The sequence below is a fragment of the Plutella xylostella genome, chromosome 29 (assembly GCF_932276165.1).
Source record: "Plutella xylostella chromosome 29, ilPluXylo3.1, whole genome shotgun sequence".
In the NCBI taxonomy this organism is placed as follows: domain Eukaryota; kingdom Metazoa; phylum Arthropoda; class Insecta; order Lepidoptera; family Plutellidae; genus Plutella; species Plutella xylostella.
Genome location: NC_064009.1, coordinates 4,661,652 through 4,678,039, shown reverse-complemented (window position 1 = coordinate 4,678,039; position 16,388 = coordinate 4,661,652). Strand labels below are relative to the sequence as shown.

Sequence of the window (16,388 nt, the reverse complement as noted above, 5' to 3'; positions counted from 1 at the left end):
CTGCACTTATTGCAGGCTGCAGGTATCTTAACTGCATCCTCACTTCAAGATTAAATTTCACTTATCCGGCTATCTGGTTAGGTTGGCGCTCATTAAGTTTAATTCCTGTTTTATAAGCTTTCCGGCATACGATGATACTACACTGTTGCGTAAGAATGGATGTCTGAGTGTTAGATTACGCAAAATCTTGTTAAATTCGAATAAGTACCTACATATACATTATATACAGCTATCTTGTAAGTACTTAACTCTACTTATGAAGTTCTGTTGTCCGAGTATAGTACTGGGCTACCTTAATACAAATACATGAGCAGATGTATTGCATTTATGTGTGGCTCAATAAAACAATGGCGGTAAAAATAGAAAACAAAACAAATGAATGAGTAAACTGTCTTATTTCACACGTCCCGCATTCGTCGTAATAGCATCCCATTTCCCACTAGCGACCCTCCCGGTTAAGAAATACACAATAAGTATACCTAGCCACATCGGCCACAGATGCCACATTCACGTAGCTTTTTGCAATAATGTTCCTAGATGATTAATACATTAATAATGATAGATTACATGTGATATCAAACTTATCAGTTATCATAAGTTATCATAATTCACCGAAGTCACCCAAGGAAAATAAAAATATTATTATGTTCGGCATTCCTCTTCTATCCAATACACCTACCACTCTTTTCTAAGCTTGGCTATTTATCCGGCTGCAGGGCGTCAAACGCAAAGTTTCAAGCTTGCAAATGTGTGAGTTATTTATACATATAACCGTAGATCTTGTTATATCGTGAATAAGGAGAAAATAAGGGAACTAACCTGGCAGAGACTGCTGTCCGGCTGGGCAATTGAGTTTGACCTCTTCGATCTTCCACCCACTCTCCACTCTGAATTTTGATCCATGGCGCCGCGTAGGGCCACGGGATAGTGTAGTACGCGTCGGATGGTATGCTTCAAAGAGTTATTGAGTCACGTGACGGGGCCGTATATATAGGAACGTCGAACAGCTAGTGCGGTATACTTACTCGAGTCCGCATTGTTCTACCGCGGCGGTTAACGGTTGAAGACGTGGACGAGGGATGGTCGTTGAGGTTGGCAGATGAAACTAGCTAAATGTCCAACTACCTCCAGTTTCCATTAGAATGAGGTAGGTGACAGAGAGTTGCAAATATCTGTCAATTTGTTTGTGTGTGTACCCACGAAGTTCGATGACCGATACGTAGTGTTCTTTTCTCTATGTGACCGATGTCCTATGGCTCCAAGAGTCGTCTCTTGAGGTCGTGATTTAGAGAGCACCACAAAAGAAAAAAACACTTAGCGCGCACACCAGCGAACACTGATAAAATTTCCTAACATTGTATCTACAAGATTAGAAGTTTAGGAGATAACTTCTTTTATAGTAAAGTAAAGTAAAGGAAAAATAATAAATTTAGTACTGAGTGTAGGTACATGATGGCAGTTAGGTATATCTGGATTCACAAAGTCTGGCAATCTGAAATAGCCACAGTTAAAGAAAACTGCTTTCACTGTACTTATATAGATTTTAATGAACTTTCAATTCTGGTATTAATATGGTAAAAACCATGATAAACATAGCGACAAATTCTACAGACACATTTATGAGTAATGGTTATGTTTTATGTTTACGTACGTTAAGATTACAAACATTATGAATTAGGCAGGTATTTTATAGGAAAAAATATAAAATCTAAGTAAGTAAATCACATTTTTGTCAGCTATAAAATATAAACAAACAATAAATAAGTTTTAAAACATTACGCTTTACATAAAGAATAATTTAATCTTATGTGAGTAAATTGATGTGATGATATTATACTTACAGTAAATTGTCATATTTTCATGAAATTGAAAATCATATTTATCTTATTTTACGATCATCATGAAAAAATCAGAAAATGTACTTGTATCACTTACACCTATTGCTAGCCAATATCTAGCTATTACCCATGACAATAATAAATGCAGTTTAGTTAAAAAAACAAATAGGTACACATAGTTACAACTAGCGAGACAATAATATCAATCTGGTCTAGACGATTTGAACCCCCAACTAAAGTCTATTCTTTTACCTCAGATACGATTACATGTTTTGGGCAATTCAAAAATAGTGGTGGCATATCTATTTTTCTTTTTTGTTTCAAGTTGAACCCACATGGACTCTCCTACGTCTTTTTCCTTCTACGTTCAGCGTTATTTGTAAACTTTTCCTAAAGTTATGTGGCTTTTGCGTGGAAACATACGCCTTTGGCACTGCAGGGAATAGTACTGGCTGAGAAGAAACGGATCTTTGGGAAGTAGTGCCGCCGCTTGACTAGGGGAATGTTCTATGTGCTTTTTGCAGCCTTCTCTTTCCTGCTATAATTGGGAGGAGCCAGGTACAGGTTTGAACACTTTAGGAAGTGATTGAATCACCTCTTTAGCGGAAATTTCAACCTCTTAAGATATTTCCACTTCAGTTAGTCGATATTGAATTTGATAGTGGCGGCACATCACTATTTTTGAATTGCAAAACCGGAAATACAGGTGATATCATTTTAGTGAGAACACTAGAAAGAAGGAGCGATGGCCCTGACAGTTTGGTAAAAACCCTTTCAAACGGAAGTTACATTTTTTTATCAATTGGCGCTAGTTGGGGTTTCATATCGCCTTAAACCATCGGAACCCTGCAGAATTCTCAAGACAATTCAACCAATCAAAGTACCTACTGCGTGTCATACTTAAGTTCTATTTCACTTGACGTTTTCAGTCCCCTGAAACTGGCAGAAAATCCCTTACAGCTTTTCATTTAAGTCTTGGCTGGTTTAACTATTTTCCCCCATCCCATGTACACGAACACTGTAGAATATGAATACATTAATCCTAGTTCTGCGATTAGGCGCTTCTGCCGTTTGACGGTGTTGGCGGAGGGCTTTAGTTTAGGTTCCGGGCGCGGGGGGTGGTTGACCCCGAGCTCGCCGTTGCCATAGCAACCGATGAGGGGGGTGGAGGGGAAGTGGGTGCGAAAACTCTTCTGTTCGAAGTCGTGTCGCTCGTCGCGACCGATGCACGACAGCTTGAATACCACTGAATGCTCGAAGTGATCGATGTTTTCTGCAAACTGAAACAGTAAAATTTTAATGGAATTCATAAGTTCTGTAAACATTCATGTTAAGATTTTAGATGGCAGAACGTTATAATAAGTTGGTTACAACACAGCTAATGATGTTGATTCTGAAGGCATAAATTCTAATTTTAACGCTGTCAAACTAAAAAATTTGCTAGCATAAAATGACATTTACGGAAACAATCATAGAGTCGAATTTTAAACAAAGAAATTAAGGTTTTGACATAGCTAAATTTAAAATTTCTGCCTTCAGAATCGATATCAATATAGCTGTAAAATAACGATGGTCAACCAAGATGTTTTGAATTATGGAACAATGGTATTATATTATTATTATCCTACACAGAATAGATGTACAAAAATAGTATAAATAGTAGTAGACAAGTAAACACACCTCTTTGATAGCACTAAGTATTTTCGGTTTAGACCAATCTGAAGACTCGATGATCAAGGAAAACATTTCAAAGTTCCCATTACAACTAGATCCTGAATCCTGCGCTTCTTGTGCTTTAGGTACGGTGAACATGCAGACTGACACAACATTCTCGCTTATGAAGGCGTCGCGGTGCAGTACGTCTGTATTCACATTATTGATGAAGAAGGACAGGTCTCGGCGGTCAAACATGGTGTCCTCGATGATGCAGCCACCAAGAGCGTAAGGTGTTTCAGGCTGACTGAAATAAATATATGTTTATGAATGTAAAAATCAACTGAAAAATATTACACAATCAATACATTGTGTAATATTTGTTATATTTAGGTAAATAATGTAATTAACATCATAATAACTATATAGGTACTTACACTTTTTTGAAATGATTCAAAAAGGTAATGTCATCAATGGAGTTTAACATGTATTTGTCGGTGACGAAAACCAGAATCCCCTTAAAAGTTCTTGTTGATGATATTCTATCAACAACATCAAAGAAGTCCATTTTCATATCACTATTGGTTTTGATGTTCACAACTTCGTACTGCACATTGGGTATTTTTGGTATGTAGATGCCGCATATAAATGGTAATGTGGTAGTCATCATGTCCCGGTTTATTGTGTAAGCTGAAGATGGCGATGAAGCCAGTGGCATATAGCAGAGGTAACTAGCTCGGACAATCAGATCACAGTCTTTGGGGAAGCAGAGCTCTTGATCTAAAAAGTCCAGCACTGGAATAGAGAAAAACAACATTTTAGAAAGTGTGAAACATTTAAATAAGAACATTTGTTAAAACCTAAACCATTATTCTAACAGTACCGTAACATCACTGAGGCTTACATTATGAAGGTCTATTTATAGTCTACTGGAATTTCAAGAATATTATAGATAAGAGGAATACTTACTCCAGTGCACCTCACTGCAAGCCGGCGTACATGGGCGAGGGGACATGAGAGTGCAGTTGCCCATCTTACAAAAACCACCAAAGTTTGTAAAAACAATAACCGCCATGGGTTCTTTTGAAAAGCTGCCTGAACTCTTCAGCATGCCGCTGTCTACGTCCTCCACAACTTCGTAGACAAAGTCCACGGGGCCCTGGAGCTCCCTTTGAAGAGCTTGCACGGCGTCGCACCACATCTTGCACACTGACTTGCAGATCATCTGGTCCTGCCAGGGCAGGTGGCCCAGCATGCGCTTCACTATGATGTAGTTGGAGGCCACCTGTTCCACCAGCCGCACGTCGCATGTCAAAGGCTGTAGTTCACGCACTAACTCTCTATTCTCTAAATAAGCTGCTATGTGTTCTTGTGTCTCCACCTTGCAACACTGATTTTCAGCAGCCATTTTGTAGTCGTTTATTAGATTTCAGTCACAATTTGGTCATCGGCGTGTCTCTGAAGAGGGTCGCCTTTGAGCAGGGCCAATATGAAGCAGTACAGATATATGAAGAAAAATATCAAGTAGTACCCAATGTAGATCATAACATCGCGCAAGTGTTTCCTTAGCTGTCCGCGGTTGTGTATCTCTGCGGGATCATAGACTCCGAGGTTCCCCTGCGGGATGGTGAACAGCTCGTAGGTCAACCAGATGAAGAGGGGCAGGTTCACGAGGAACAGGAGCAGCTGACCGTGCAGAAGCAGGAAAAATGTGATGAACGTATGCGCGATATATTTCGGCAACAACCAATAGTTGAGCTTCTCGCAGCACTCATTAGCATTCAGGTAGTCACATTCCAAGTCTGAGAGAGTAATTATGAAATAAACTAAAACAAATAAAATAGCACCGACATCAATCAATGCAAGTAAGAAAAGTAAAACTTCATTTAATATCATAACTAAACACCACGGCTCACTATTATTAAATAAATTTCTATTTCGAGACTAAGCAGGCCATAGAACTGTAACAACAATTATTTTATTTGTCTTTTGTCGGCAAATAATCAAGAAATAGGAAATTTAGGAATGAATGATGCGATGCAAAATTGCGAATTTGTTTGACAAATAAATTGTCAGACATATCCTGTCATTCCATGTTCCGTTCTGTCACTAAGTTACCTCATAATAATAACAACAAGCCAAGTCCAACGCAAGTTGCTACCATAACGAAGTTTATACTGAGGTGTGATGTGGATGTGAATCATTACTGTACCCCTACCCTTTATTTATTATATATAGCCTAGTTTGTGTCCCACTGCTGGGCGAAGGCCTCCTTATGTTTTGTCCAACGATCGCGAATATCGCGATCCCCCGCAACTTCGGACCACTCAGGCAGGAACTTGTCCAAGTCGTCCCGCCATCTCCGCCTAGGTCTTCCTCGGCGCCGATGTCCGTCACTGGGCACCCACTTGGTGAAAACTCGGGCCCACCGGTCCAGGTGCATGCGACAGACGTGGCCTACACCCTTTATAGGATCTAAATAAATCTAAAATCCAGGTATCATAAAATCAAACAACGCATGACGGTTTGCGCCAGGTTCTCGCCATACATGTTTGGAGGTGCACGAAAGGAGCCTCCTATTTATTATGATTAATAAATATATGTGGGAGCGAAATGACAAAGAAGGGGGTTGCGGTAATAAAATAATATATTGAATCATAAATTACAATTAGGTACATCAAAATAGACATTGGAAAGATATCACCTGACGAGACGATTCAGAGCACCCTTGTTGCCGTGTCCGCAGTCGGACAACTTCTGATCCGTCGACAGTTCGAGCGATCACTTTTATACCAGTGGAGTGGGGAGTAGTAGTTTGCACCTGCAGCTTGTTTGCCTTGCTAAATTGTTTTTCTAGGCGCACGTGTTTCCTACTATTACGAAATGTTGAGTACTCCCACACGACCATCCTGACAATGAGCCAACATGGCTCTTTAGAAAGTAGTCTTACACTATATGAACTGTTTACAATACAATACAATACACTTCATTTGCACCAAAAGAAAGTAATACAAAAGAAACAAACAACTCACAAACTTAAAGAAAACAGTACAAAAAGGAAGTCCCATTGCTTAAAGCAATAACTCAACTTACTAACAAACTAATCTCAACCAAAACAACCCTGATAGAAGAGACAATATGAACATATTTTGTTTAATTACAGTAAATGAATGTTGTATTTATCTCTAGTGCTATTCGCTAATGTAACAACAGCACAACTTCTGTATCAATCAATCAAATTACTTTATCGTAAATCTAATTACAATGTTTACTTAAAATTAAACACATACTCGTAGCACTTAAGAATATGACTTATGACAAAATCACATTGCTGTGCCAACATAGTTACAAGTAACAATCCAATCACGTAATGATAAAATTATTATACTTATTCAGAATACACTTTTGTATGCGTAAAACTTTAACCTATTAATGTAACGTTGCCAATTCACAAGTATATCACTTATGAAAAATTTACATAGCTGTGCCAACATAGCAATAAGTAACAATCCAATCACGTAATAATAAAATTATTATACTTATTCAGAATACATTTTTGTATGCGTAAAACTTAAACCTATTAATGTAATGTAGGTAATGCCAATTCACATGGCGTCAACGTAAATTTACAACTAAATCATATAGTTATGCCAATTCACATGGCTTCAGTCATGAACAAAATCACATAGTCATGCCAAATCACATGGCGTCAGTCAACAACTAAGTCACATGGTTACGCAAACTCACATGGCGTCGGTCAACACGTAAGTCACATAGTCACGCCAACTCACATGGCGTCAGTAAACAACCCAATCACATGGTCATGCCAATTCTCATGGCGTCATGGAATAACCAAGTCACATGGCTTTGCCAAGTCTCATGGCGTTACAGAACAACCAAATCACATGGCTATGCCAAATTTCATAGCTTCATACACAACCACCAAATCTCATGGCATAATACAACAACCAAATAACATGGTTATGCCAAATCACATGGCTTTATACAACTACCAACCAAATCACATGGTTATGCCAAATCTCATGGCTTTAGACAACAACCAACTCACATGGTTACGCCAAATCTCATGGCTTCATACAACAACAACCAAATTACATGGTTACGCCAAATCTCATGGCTTAATACAACAACCAAATCACATGGTTATGCCAAATCAAATAGCAACTACAAATCAAACGGAGTGTTTTGTTCAACATATCAATAATACTGTTGGCCAGACAATATGATTGACACGCCAAACACAATCCAGTATGATTTAATCACTTGTAAGTACTTGTTAGTTCAAATCCTATATCTAAGGATACTAATCTTAAATTATCGTATCATTGGATACCCATAACTCATTTAATATGATGTGATGATACATGGACCCTAAAACTTGCTGTCGAGTTTATTAATCCCTCGAATACCTATTTTCTATTGGCATTGGGTCTGTCAAAACAAGATTAATCGTTTCTCAAACTTCCACTACTTGGGTTCTTATTAGATTCCTTCAAGGTTAACGCTTCAACGAAGACAGCGTTCAACAATAGTTTTTGTCCGACTCTGCAATATCCTGAGTATTCTGACCATCATTTGTTATGGGTCATTCTTTTAAATTCTACCTTTTCTGTAAGGTACTCGTATTACTGAACTATCTCATAATTAATCCATTACTTTACTGATTACTGAACGTGACAAAATAATATCACCGAGACTAAGATGCAAGTAAAGCCATGTACCATTGCTCTCATCAACAAAAACTATAATATCTCTCGATGGTATTGACCAACTTGAGTGACTTGAGTAATCATCCATCTACCACCGTCCATCTGCTGCGAATTTCATCGCTCATATCTCTCTACTCGCTCAGTACGACTTCCACCAGCGCCACACGCTCCGCACCCGCACCGATCAGTACCCATCACTGGGTAACCGACCACTAATATGGGCTACGATAACGTACTATCTACTGGTTTAGTCAATCTACCAAATGGCTCATAGAATATTACTCAAGTTTCAACAATGCCCTTAATGTTTCTGATCACCAACGTAATTAATTACATCGAATCTGGTACATGACCTACTGGCTTCATTATGGTATTTCTACGATCGTATTTCCCTTCTTTAAATTAAAACTTTTTAATCTCATAGAAACTCGGCCACTTGAAATATGGCTTTAAAATAGGAATCTCCTTTTGCTCTGTCTGTTTTACCTATTCCAATAAATCATAAAATATCATTTATTTTATTTTTGTCAACAGCTTTTTTTAGCAATGTATTTTTTTGTGTCAGGGTAAAACAAACATAACTTCTTTCTTTTCTATAATTTTAAGATAACAAATGGGAAACAGCTGAGTTTAGTATCTTTACTAGTTAAATCTTAAGCGGAATCATCACACTGTACTGAGTGTTACTTAACATTTACCATTTCAATCAATTAGACCACAAATTGCTACAAATTTAATAAGTTTTCAATCATGATCCTGTTTCATGATGAATATTCGTGATTAACTAACACGGTCATCGCAAACCCGACGTTAGCGTATTTGCAACTAATTCAGGTTTAAAATGTCAACATTGTACCGTTGACCATTAATCAAAACAATACAACCTTGCATTCCAATGGCTCGACCTATGACTCCTCACAGCGACCTATGACCTTCACATGTCGCTCTCCGCTTTCTCTCCGCCCAGTCCGCGCTGCTACCGCCGCCGCACAGCCTTCTCAGACGGGTCACATCACACGTCCTCATGTGATAACTTCATCTGTAACTAGCAAAGAAGCAGCACAGTATTTTCTTAGTAGCTCGGCCTATTCTGACCAAAAACTCTACATCTCTCATGAATCATTCTCTATGAATCTGATTGCACCACCTCACATAAGAGGACAGGGTCAACTATAAAGGGGACTAAATAAAATTAAAGACAGCACAGAACATCCCATCCATGAACAACTTATGGATTTCAAATCAACACGACTGAAGTCGAGTAATCCTCCAGCTTTCGACTATCGCAACTACTGCTGATCATGGAATGTGAACACAAAATAGAAGGAGGAGTGGACATAAACCAACTATGATCCAACTGTATTTGCCCTGAACTCTTGTGTTCCACCGCCTGGCTTTGACCAACCTTCCAAACTGATTATTCCATCTGTTCATTAGGGGAATGATATCGACTAGTTTAGCTAGATAGGCATTTATTCTCCTTAGGTTTGCTGCTGCTGTAGCTTCCACACAAATAAATCTTCTTTCTTTCTTTAAATCTTGAATAAAACAGCTCTTTAAACTGGGGCCAAGTAATATCATGAAACGATACTTGCGAAACTCTTGGAGGCTTCTTTGTAGGTCGGTCTTCGTAGGTTGTCATACCGCGCCGCCACGCCATATTATTTCGAAAGATAACAGCCATCATGAAGAGTTGTCTTTACCTCCATTATGTGTCGCTTTTACTCGATGCCCTCGTTTGTGTCACCTGAGAACAACATACACACAGTATTCCGTTCGATAATTTCAACCAGTTTCTAAGCTGATGCCCTTTGTTGTTTTATCATCTCAGAAAATAATCTTAACTGTTCTTATTACGTTTTTCCCAGTGCAAATAAATAAATATTAACTTCAGATGGAGATGACCTTGAAATAATAAATAAATAAATAAATAAATAAATATGTGGGGACATCTCACACACGGCCATCCGACCCCAAGCTAGGCAGAACCTGTGTTATGGGTGTCGGACAGCTGATATATCTACACAAATACATAGATAGATAGATACTAAATATAAATATCAACACCCAAGACCTGAGTACAAATATCTGTCTTTAAACAAATATCTGCCCCAGCCGGGAATCGAACCCGGGACCTTCGGCTCAGTAGTCAGGGTCACTAACCACTACGCCATTCGGTCGGTGAAATACCTAATTAGCATTTGTACACGTCAACTAAAACAAGTTGAATCTCTGTCGCCAAGTTCACATGTTTTGTCACCTGTCACACGTGTGTCGAAACACTTTCAGACATCTCTACACACTTCCACATATGTCCACATATGATCAAACATGTTCTCATATGACCATAAATGATCACACCATATGTCCACACATGACCACACATATGTCCACACATGTCCACATATGTCCACACATGTCCACATGTCAAGTCAGTCACACGTGTGTGCACCCTAGTCATTGTGGGCAAGATGAGTCAGTGTTACATAACACCTTTAATCCCGCTTCTGATGTGGGAGCGAAATGACAAAGAAGGGGGTTGCGGTAATAAAATAATATATTGAATCATAAATTACAATTAGGTACATCAAAATAGACATTGGAAAGATATCACCTGACGAGACGATTCAGAGCACCCTTGTTGCCGTGTCCGCAGTCGGACAACTTCTGATCCGTCGACAGTTCGAGCGATCACTTTTATACCAGTGGAGTGGGGAGTAGTAGTTTGCACCTGCAGCTTGTTTGCCTTGCTAAATTGTTTTTCTAGGCGCACGTGTTATATATGTACTTATAGATATAATTATAATGATTAATTTTAATATAGATAAAATGTATACATTTAATAACATAGAAATAATGTATTCACACTTCGTATTGTTGGTCCGGTACAAAGTACGGAGTGGGATTTTTACTATAAAAGCGGTACGACTGGTCGTTAGATTCTTAGTCTTGGTTGAGACGTGGACGGAGACAGTCGTCCCGCTAATGCAGTGTGCTACCTAATGATAAGATAAGTACTACTTTTGATTGTTGTTATATTGGTTTAATAATAAATTTATAATTATATATTAATCACTGTTTTTATTTATTAAATAATTTAATTGATTTATCTATTTATATCATTAAAATTAGTTGTTTGATTATTGTGATTTTACTATTTTCATTAATGGTTAAGTTTACTATAACACAATACAAATATTAATTTTAATTAACTGGCTTTTATTATTATACCTCATTATCTATGTGATACCTGATTATCTGTGATATGATAGACGATCTAAATCAGGTAACACACGTGTTTCCTACTATTACGAAATGTTGAGTACTCCCACATATATTGAAACCTTAAGTGGCTTATCACCTGCATGGGGAGTACGCGTATTTAATACCTTCGAGCGTGGTTCGATCAGTGGCAAGTAAACGGGAGAGTCGCCACCTAGCGATATACGCGCTACACTAGCTCAGCGCCAAATTCAAAAATATACTAATTTGAGTCGATTTTCACTGGTCGATTAGAGGAAATCCTACAATTTTACCTCTGTTTCCCCACCCTGGGCAGTTTTTCCACCCAGGCCGGGTACAAACCTTCAACTAGCTCTACTATAGAAAAAAATACAAAAAGTAATAAGTATAGAAGTCAATGTTTTTACCTATCTGGCTGGAATAATGTTTCCGTAAATACCTGATGAGTTTTTATCAAATAAAACTACTTATATTTTAATTGTGTCAAAAACTTTTTAATTTTAACATAAGCTATTAAAGGCTTGATGAATATTTACAAGGCGACATATACACAGGGCAAGGTATTAATGTATATTCATCCAAACACTACAGGATTCATTACTACGGCATTTATCACATTGCTTTGTTTAATGCTTCTTTGTTGTTACAACTATATAAATTATATAAATAGCATTTAAAAGTAAGAAGGTAACAGAAACTGGGTGATTTATATTGTATAAGTAATTATATAACAAGCTTGTAGACATGAGATCAATACTGTCTAAAGCTGTTTTACTCTCGACTATCGCGTTTTGTAAAGGGCACATACACAATGACGAATTGACAAACAGATATTTGAACCATTCTACAACAAATGCCACTACATCATTTACAACCATAAGAATCCGTTTAAGACTGCCCATGTAAAGATTGCAGAGAGCCAATATTACCTATAGATACAAAATGTCATCAGTTATCGTTATCACTTCCTATTGTCTACACAAGAAACAAATATTAAAACTCTCCTTAAAATAATTACAACAATAATAACAAATATGCAGATAATATGTTAAGTAAACATTAATCTCACTTAGTATTTCGTTAAATATATTTACGCTATGTAATTCGACAGGAGTACCTACTTGTATGCTAGGCCTGATTATTACGACTTTATGAGAGCATTATAATATTATAAATGTTAAGTTTGAAAGTTACAGTTAGCTAAAGGAAAAGCACTAATATATTTTTTGCTAAAAAATAATAATAATGTATAATTTTGATATGAGCAAATAGTAGATATTACGAAATTAATCTAAATTGGGAAGTAGTAATATGTTACTTACTTATAATGGAATAGTAATTGATCTCATTATTGTTTCTTACGGAAATGCGCCTCACATAATCTAATTTACTCAGTAGATGAAATTGCTATACAATAATATGGCTTTTAAATTGTTTTTTTAAGTACGAAAGTTTTAATAGCCAGTTTTATAAATATCGATAAATGTTTTACATTCCGTAGCAATCTTCTAATCTAGCATAGCACCAATCCAATTATGAGCGTACTTACACCAACTATTTTATTAAGTATTTATTATCATAATCATAACGCACAAATTGTTAAGAGATTAGTCATAAAATAGATTACAAGTTGGCTTATTAAGTACCCTCATCCATCCATGCGGACAAATGAGATAGAGCTCTGACACACAACCAAACCCAACTATCGTTTAAAAACAGATGCTGGGACACAATATGTCACGACAAGAATATCGGATAAATAAATACAACGAACGAACCCTTTCTTAAATAATCGCACTTCTAAATTACCTTACCATAGTTTTTCAAAACACTCAGATGAACAAAAAAGACAAAATGTGGTTGGCACACGATGCTAGTGCCAACTTCGTTGTAACCGATCTTATATTCAAATATTTAAATTATAAATGCAAACAAATGGCAATATTTTATGCACTCCTTCTATGACATAATGAATGTTCAAGTGACTGCTAAGGGTACAAAATGATGATGAGAAATAAATTAATTCAATGGGAAACACACATGCGCTGAATGAATACAAAACGATTTTAAACATACATAAATTAAGATATTCACAAGCTAAACTTATGCAAGCTGACCCTTTTACTATTAGTGCCAATTTATTGCAGAAAATAACTAAGTATACATGAAGACATGCTATGATAAGTGCAATAATGAAGTAGTGGCAACATCGATGCGATGCCGCAACACCCTACACTTAAAACAACTATTACTGGAATGATACATTTTTGTAGAATGTTATGATTTTGCAAAAAGCTTTAATTAAATGATTTAAATGATAAATTGCATAATTAGTAATTCTAAGATCACACTACACTCAAGACTAATGAACAAAAAGGCATAACAAAATCAATCAGAATAAATAATAGTGAAATAATTAACGAGTGTGTGCTATGTAATTATGAATATTCGTTCCAACAATAGTAAAAGGCGCTTGCACAGTTTTTTGTGTGACAATGTCTAACTGGTCTACTTTTAACTAAATGATTTCGTATCTAACATTGTTCCCGAGGTGGTCCCACCCATGACGATGGCTTGCGAGCTGCGGCGGCGGCCCTCTCCACTCATTACATTATTCGCTAATTCTATCTATATCTTTCCATTAGCTCGGTGATATGCATGTTGGTGTCATGTTTGTGGTTATCCCGGCTAATACCGGGTAGGTTTACAGAGATTTCAAGTAGCATGCATAGCCCTCGCGTCGTGGAGGCAGTGTCGAGAGCCGCCAGGCTACCGATATGCCGCTATACACTTCAACAAGACTGGAATGTCACATTCTGAATTGGGAAAAAGCTAAACCATGCGGCGGAGGGACATGGCAATAAACTGATTAAACGCGTGACAGCACCAGCACACGGCGTCACCGCTGTAGGCTGGTGTGATGCACTTCAACAAATAAAAACAACTTTCCTTACGTTAAATTTTCCCCTAAGTTTTAGTCATCGGGCGGAATGCAGAAATCCACAACTATGTTGAGTATTATTACATAAAAACTTCAATATATACATAAGTAGATAATGCTTATAAATAGTAAATAAAATGGATTTATAATGTGTGAGCCGAGTATGTTAGTGCGCGCGGGCCGCGGAGGACACTCACTTATTGACATAACGCAGAGGGATTTACACCACCCAATAATACACTCATTATTACCTACATTTAAACTAGTATTTCCATATAAAAATCCACCTAATATATTTGATTCTAGACTGTATAACAATCTAAATGGAACTTATCTGCAAGTGGTGCATCACCCCCTAACTAAAATTACGAACTAGCGACGTATAAATATTTTGTATCCACTATTAAGTACAGAATACTGTAATACACTAATGTACGCAGTCTGTTCCAACGTCAACACTTTGTGTTTCATATTGGCGTTTCACTTACAACTATACACAACAACTCGTCACGAGGGAAGAACGATTCACTGAAGAGAGACTAGTACGTATAACATCCATCGTCCGGCGACCGACGTTCACCACACACATAGTCTGTATAACCTCGGCAGGTCACAGCGCGTGCGCGAGCGGACGGGGTCAGGTGGCGTCGAACTCGAGGCGGTCCCACGAGTAGTGCTTGCGCTGCGGGCGGGCGGCGTGCAGGGCGGCGCGCGGGGGCGGGGGCAGGGCGCCGCCCAGCAGCGGGTCACGGGGGCCCAGCGCGCGGGGCGGGAGGCAGGCGTAGGGCCGCGCGTCCAGCTCGATGCCGAACTCCTTGAGGTCGAGCTCGCAGCGCGGCTCCTCGTCCAGACTGGGCAGCGACAGCTCATCCATGTCGAAGCCGGCGGGCAGCAGCGGCTCCTCCACGTCCATGGGCTGCGGCGCGTCCAGCAGCGCCCCGAACAGCTCGTCGTCGGCGCGCGCCGGCCCCTCGCCCAGCAGCTCGTCCAGCCGCGGGCAGTTGCCGTTCATGTCCTGCGACAGCATCTCGTACTGCAGGTCGCTCAGCTCCCGCTGCAGCGCGTCGGCGTCGTGCTGGCGCGGCGAGTAGGCGGGCGAGTAGACCGGCGAGTACGCGGGCGAGAGGAAGGTGGCGTCGGGCGCGGGCGCGTCCACGGCGGACGCGGGCAGCTCGCCCGTCTCCACCAGGATCTCGAGCACGTCGTCCATGATCTGGCTGTCGTCGGCGACGTCGCGCGGCGGCGAGGCGGGGGGCGGCGGCGGCGGCGGCGGGGGCGGGGGGGGCGCGGGCTCCTCGTAGCCGGGCGTGGGCAGGATGGCGATGGGCAGCACCTTGACGCCGTTGAGGATGTAGGCCTGCGGCGCGGCGGGCTCGGCGGCCAGCACGAGGCGCGGCGGCGCGGCGGTGAGCGCGTCGAGCTGGGCGCGCAGCTGCGACACGCACAGGTGCGCCTGCAGCAGGCGGCGCGACTGGTCGCAGGCGGCGGCGCCGGCCGCGTCGCGCCGCACGGCCTCCAGCTGCTGGCGCGACGCCTCCAGCTTGCGCTCGAGCTCGGAGATCTGGCGGCGCTGCGACTGCACGATGTCCTCGGCGGGCGCGAGCGGGGGCGGCGGCGGGGCGGGCGGGGAGGGCGGCGCGGGCGGCGAGGGCGCGCGCTCCACGAGGAAGGGGCGCAGGCGGTCGAGCAGCTGCGGCTTGGGCCCGGACACGCGCAGGTTGCGGCGCTTGCACTCGGCGCGCAGGTCCGACACCTTCATGTCCTGCAGGCGCGGCGGCGGCGGCGGCGGCGGCGGCGACCCGGCGTCGGACGCCGCCGAGGCCGACGCGGGCGACGCGGGCAGCATGAGCTGCAGCAGCAGTTGCTGTTGCTGCAGCAGCAGGTCGTACGGCGTCTCCTCGTCGCCGCTGCTCGACACCGTCGCTTTGTGCGCGCTCGGGGGACCCTGCAAAACAACATACATATTAGGATACTTCACTACTA

At 40.6% G+C, this 16,388-nt stretch overlaps 3 protein-coding genes across 6 annotated transcripts in view; all 3 read right to left on the bottom strand.

The window, feature by feature from the left end:
* Nucleotides 1-1,527: 1,527 nt before the first annotated feature.
* LOC105386428 lies at nt 1,528-4,899 on the bottom strand. Its single transcript, XM_011556988.3, has 4 exons — nt 4,461-4,899; nt 3,929-4,286; nt 3,519-3,798; nt 1,528-3,118 (listed from the first exon to the last, which is right to left on the bottom strand). The coding sequence occupies exons 1-4, from the start codon at nt 4,897-4,899 to the stop codon at nt 2,807-2,809; spliced, it is 1,389 nt and encodes a 462-aa protein (XP_011555290.3). The 3' UTR covers nt 1,528-2,806.
* A 14-nt stretch (nt 4,900-4,913) lies between these two features.
* LOC105386429 (protein cornichon homolog 4) lies at nt 4,914-5,387 on the bottom strand. The gene has a single exon (XM_011556989.3). The coding sequence runs from the start codon at nt 5,385-5,387 to the stop codon at nt 4,914-4,916; it is 474 nt and encodes a 157-aa protein (XP_011555291.1).
* Nucleotides 5,388-13,776: 8,389 nt separating this feature from the next.
* LOC105386451 (proline-rich protein 36) overlaps nt 13,777-16,388 on the bottom strand; it is a 37,135-nt gene continuing 34,523 nt past the window's right edge. For all 4 annotated transcript variants that reach the window (XM_038114577.2, XM_038114581.2, XM_038114572.2 and 1 more), the window contains one exon: nt 13,777-16,350. In XM_038114577.2, the coding sequence (XP_037970505.2) occupies nt 15,043-16,350 (1,308 nt within the window). In that variant the 3' untranslated portion in view covers nt 13,777-15,042. The remainder of the gene's footprint in view (nt 16,351-16,388) is intronic.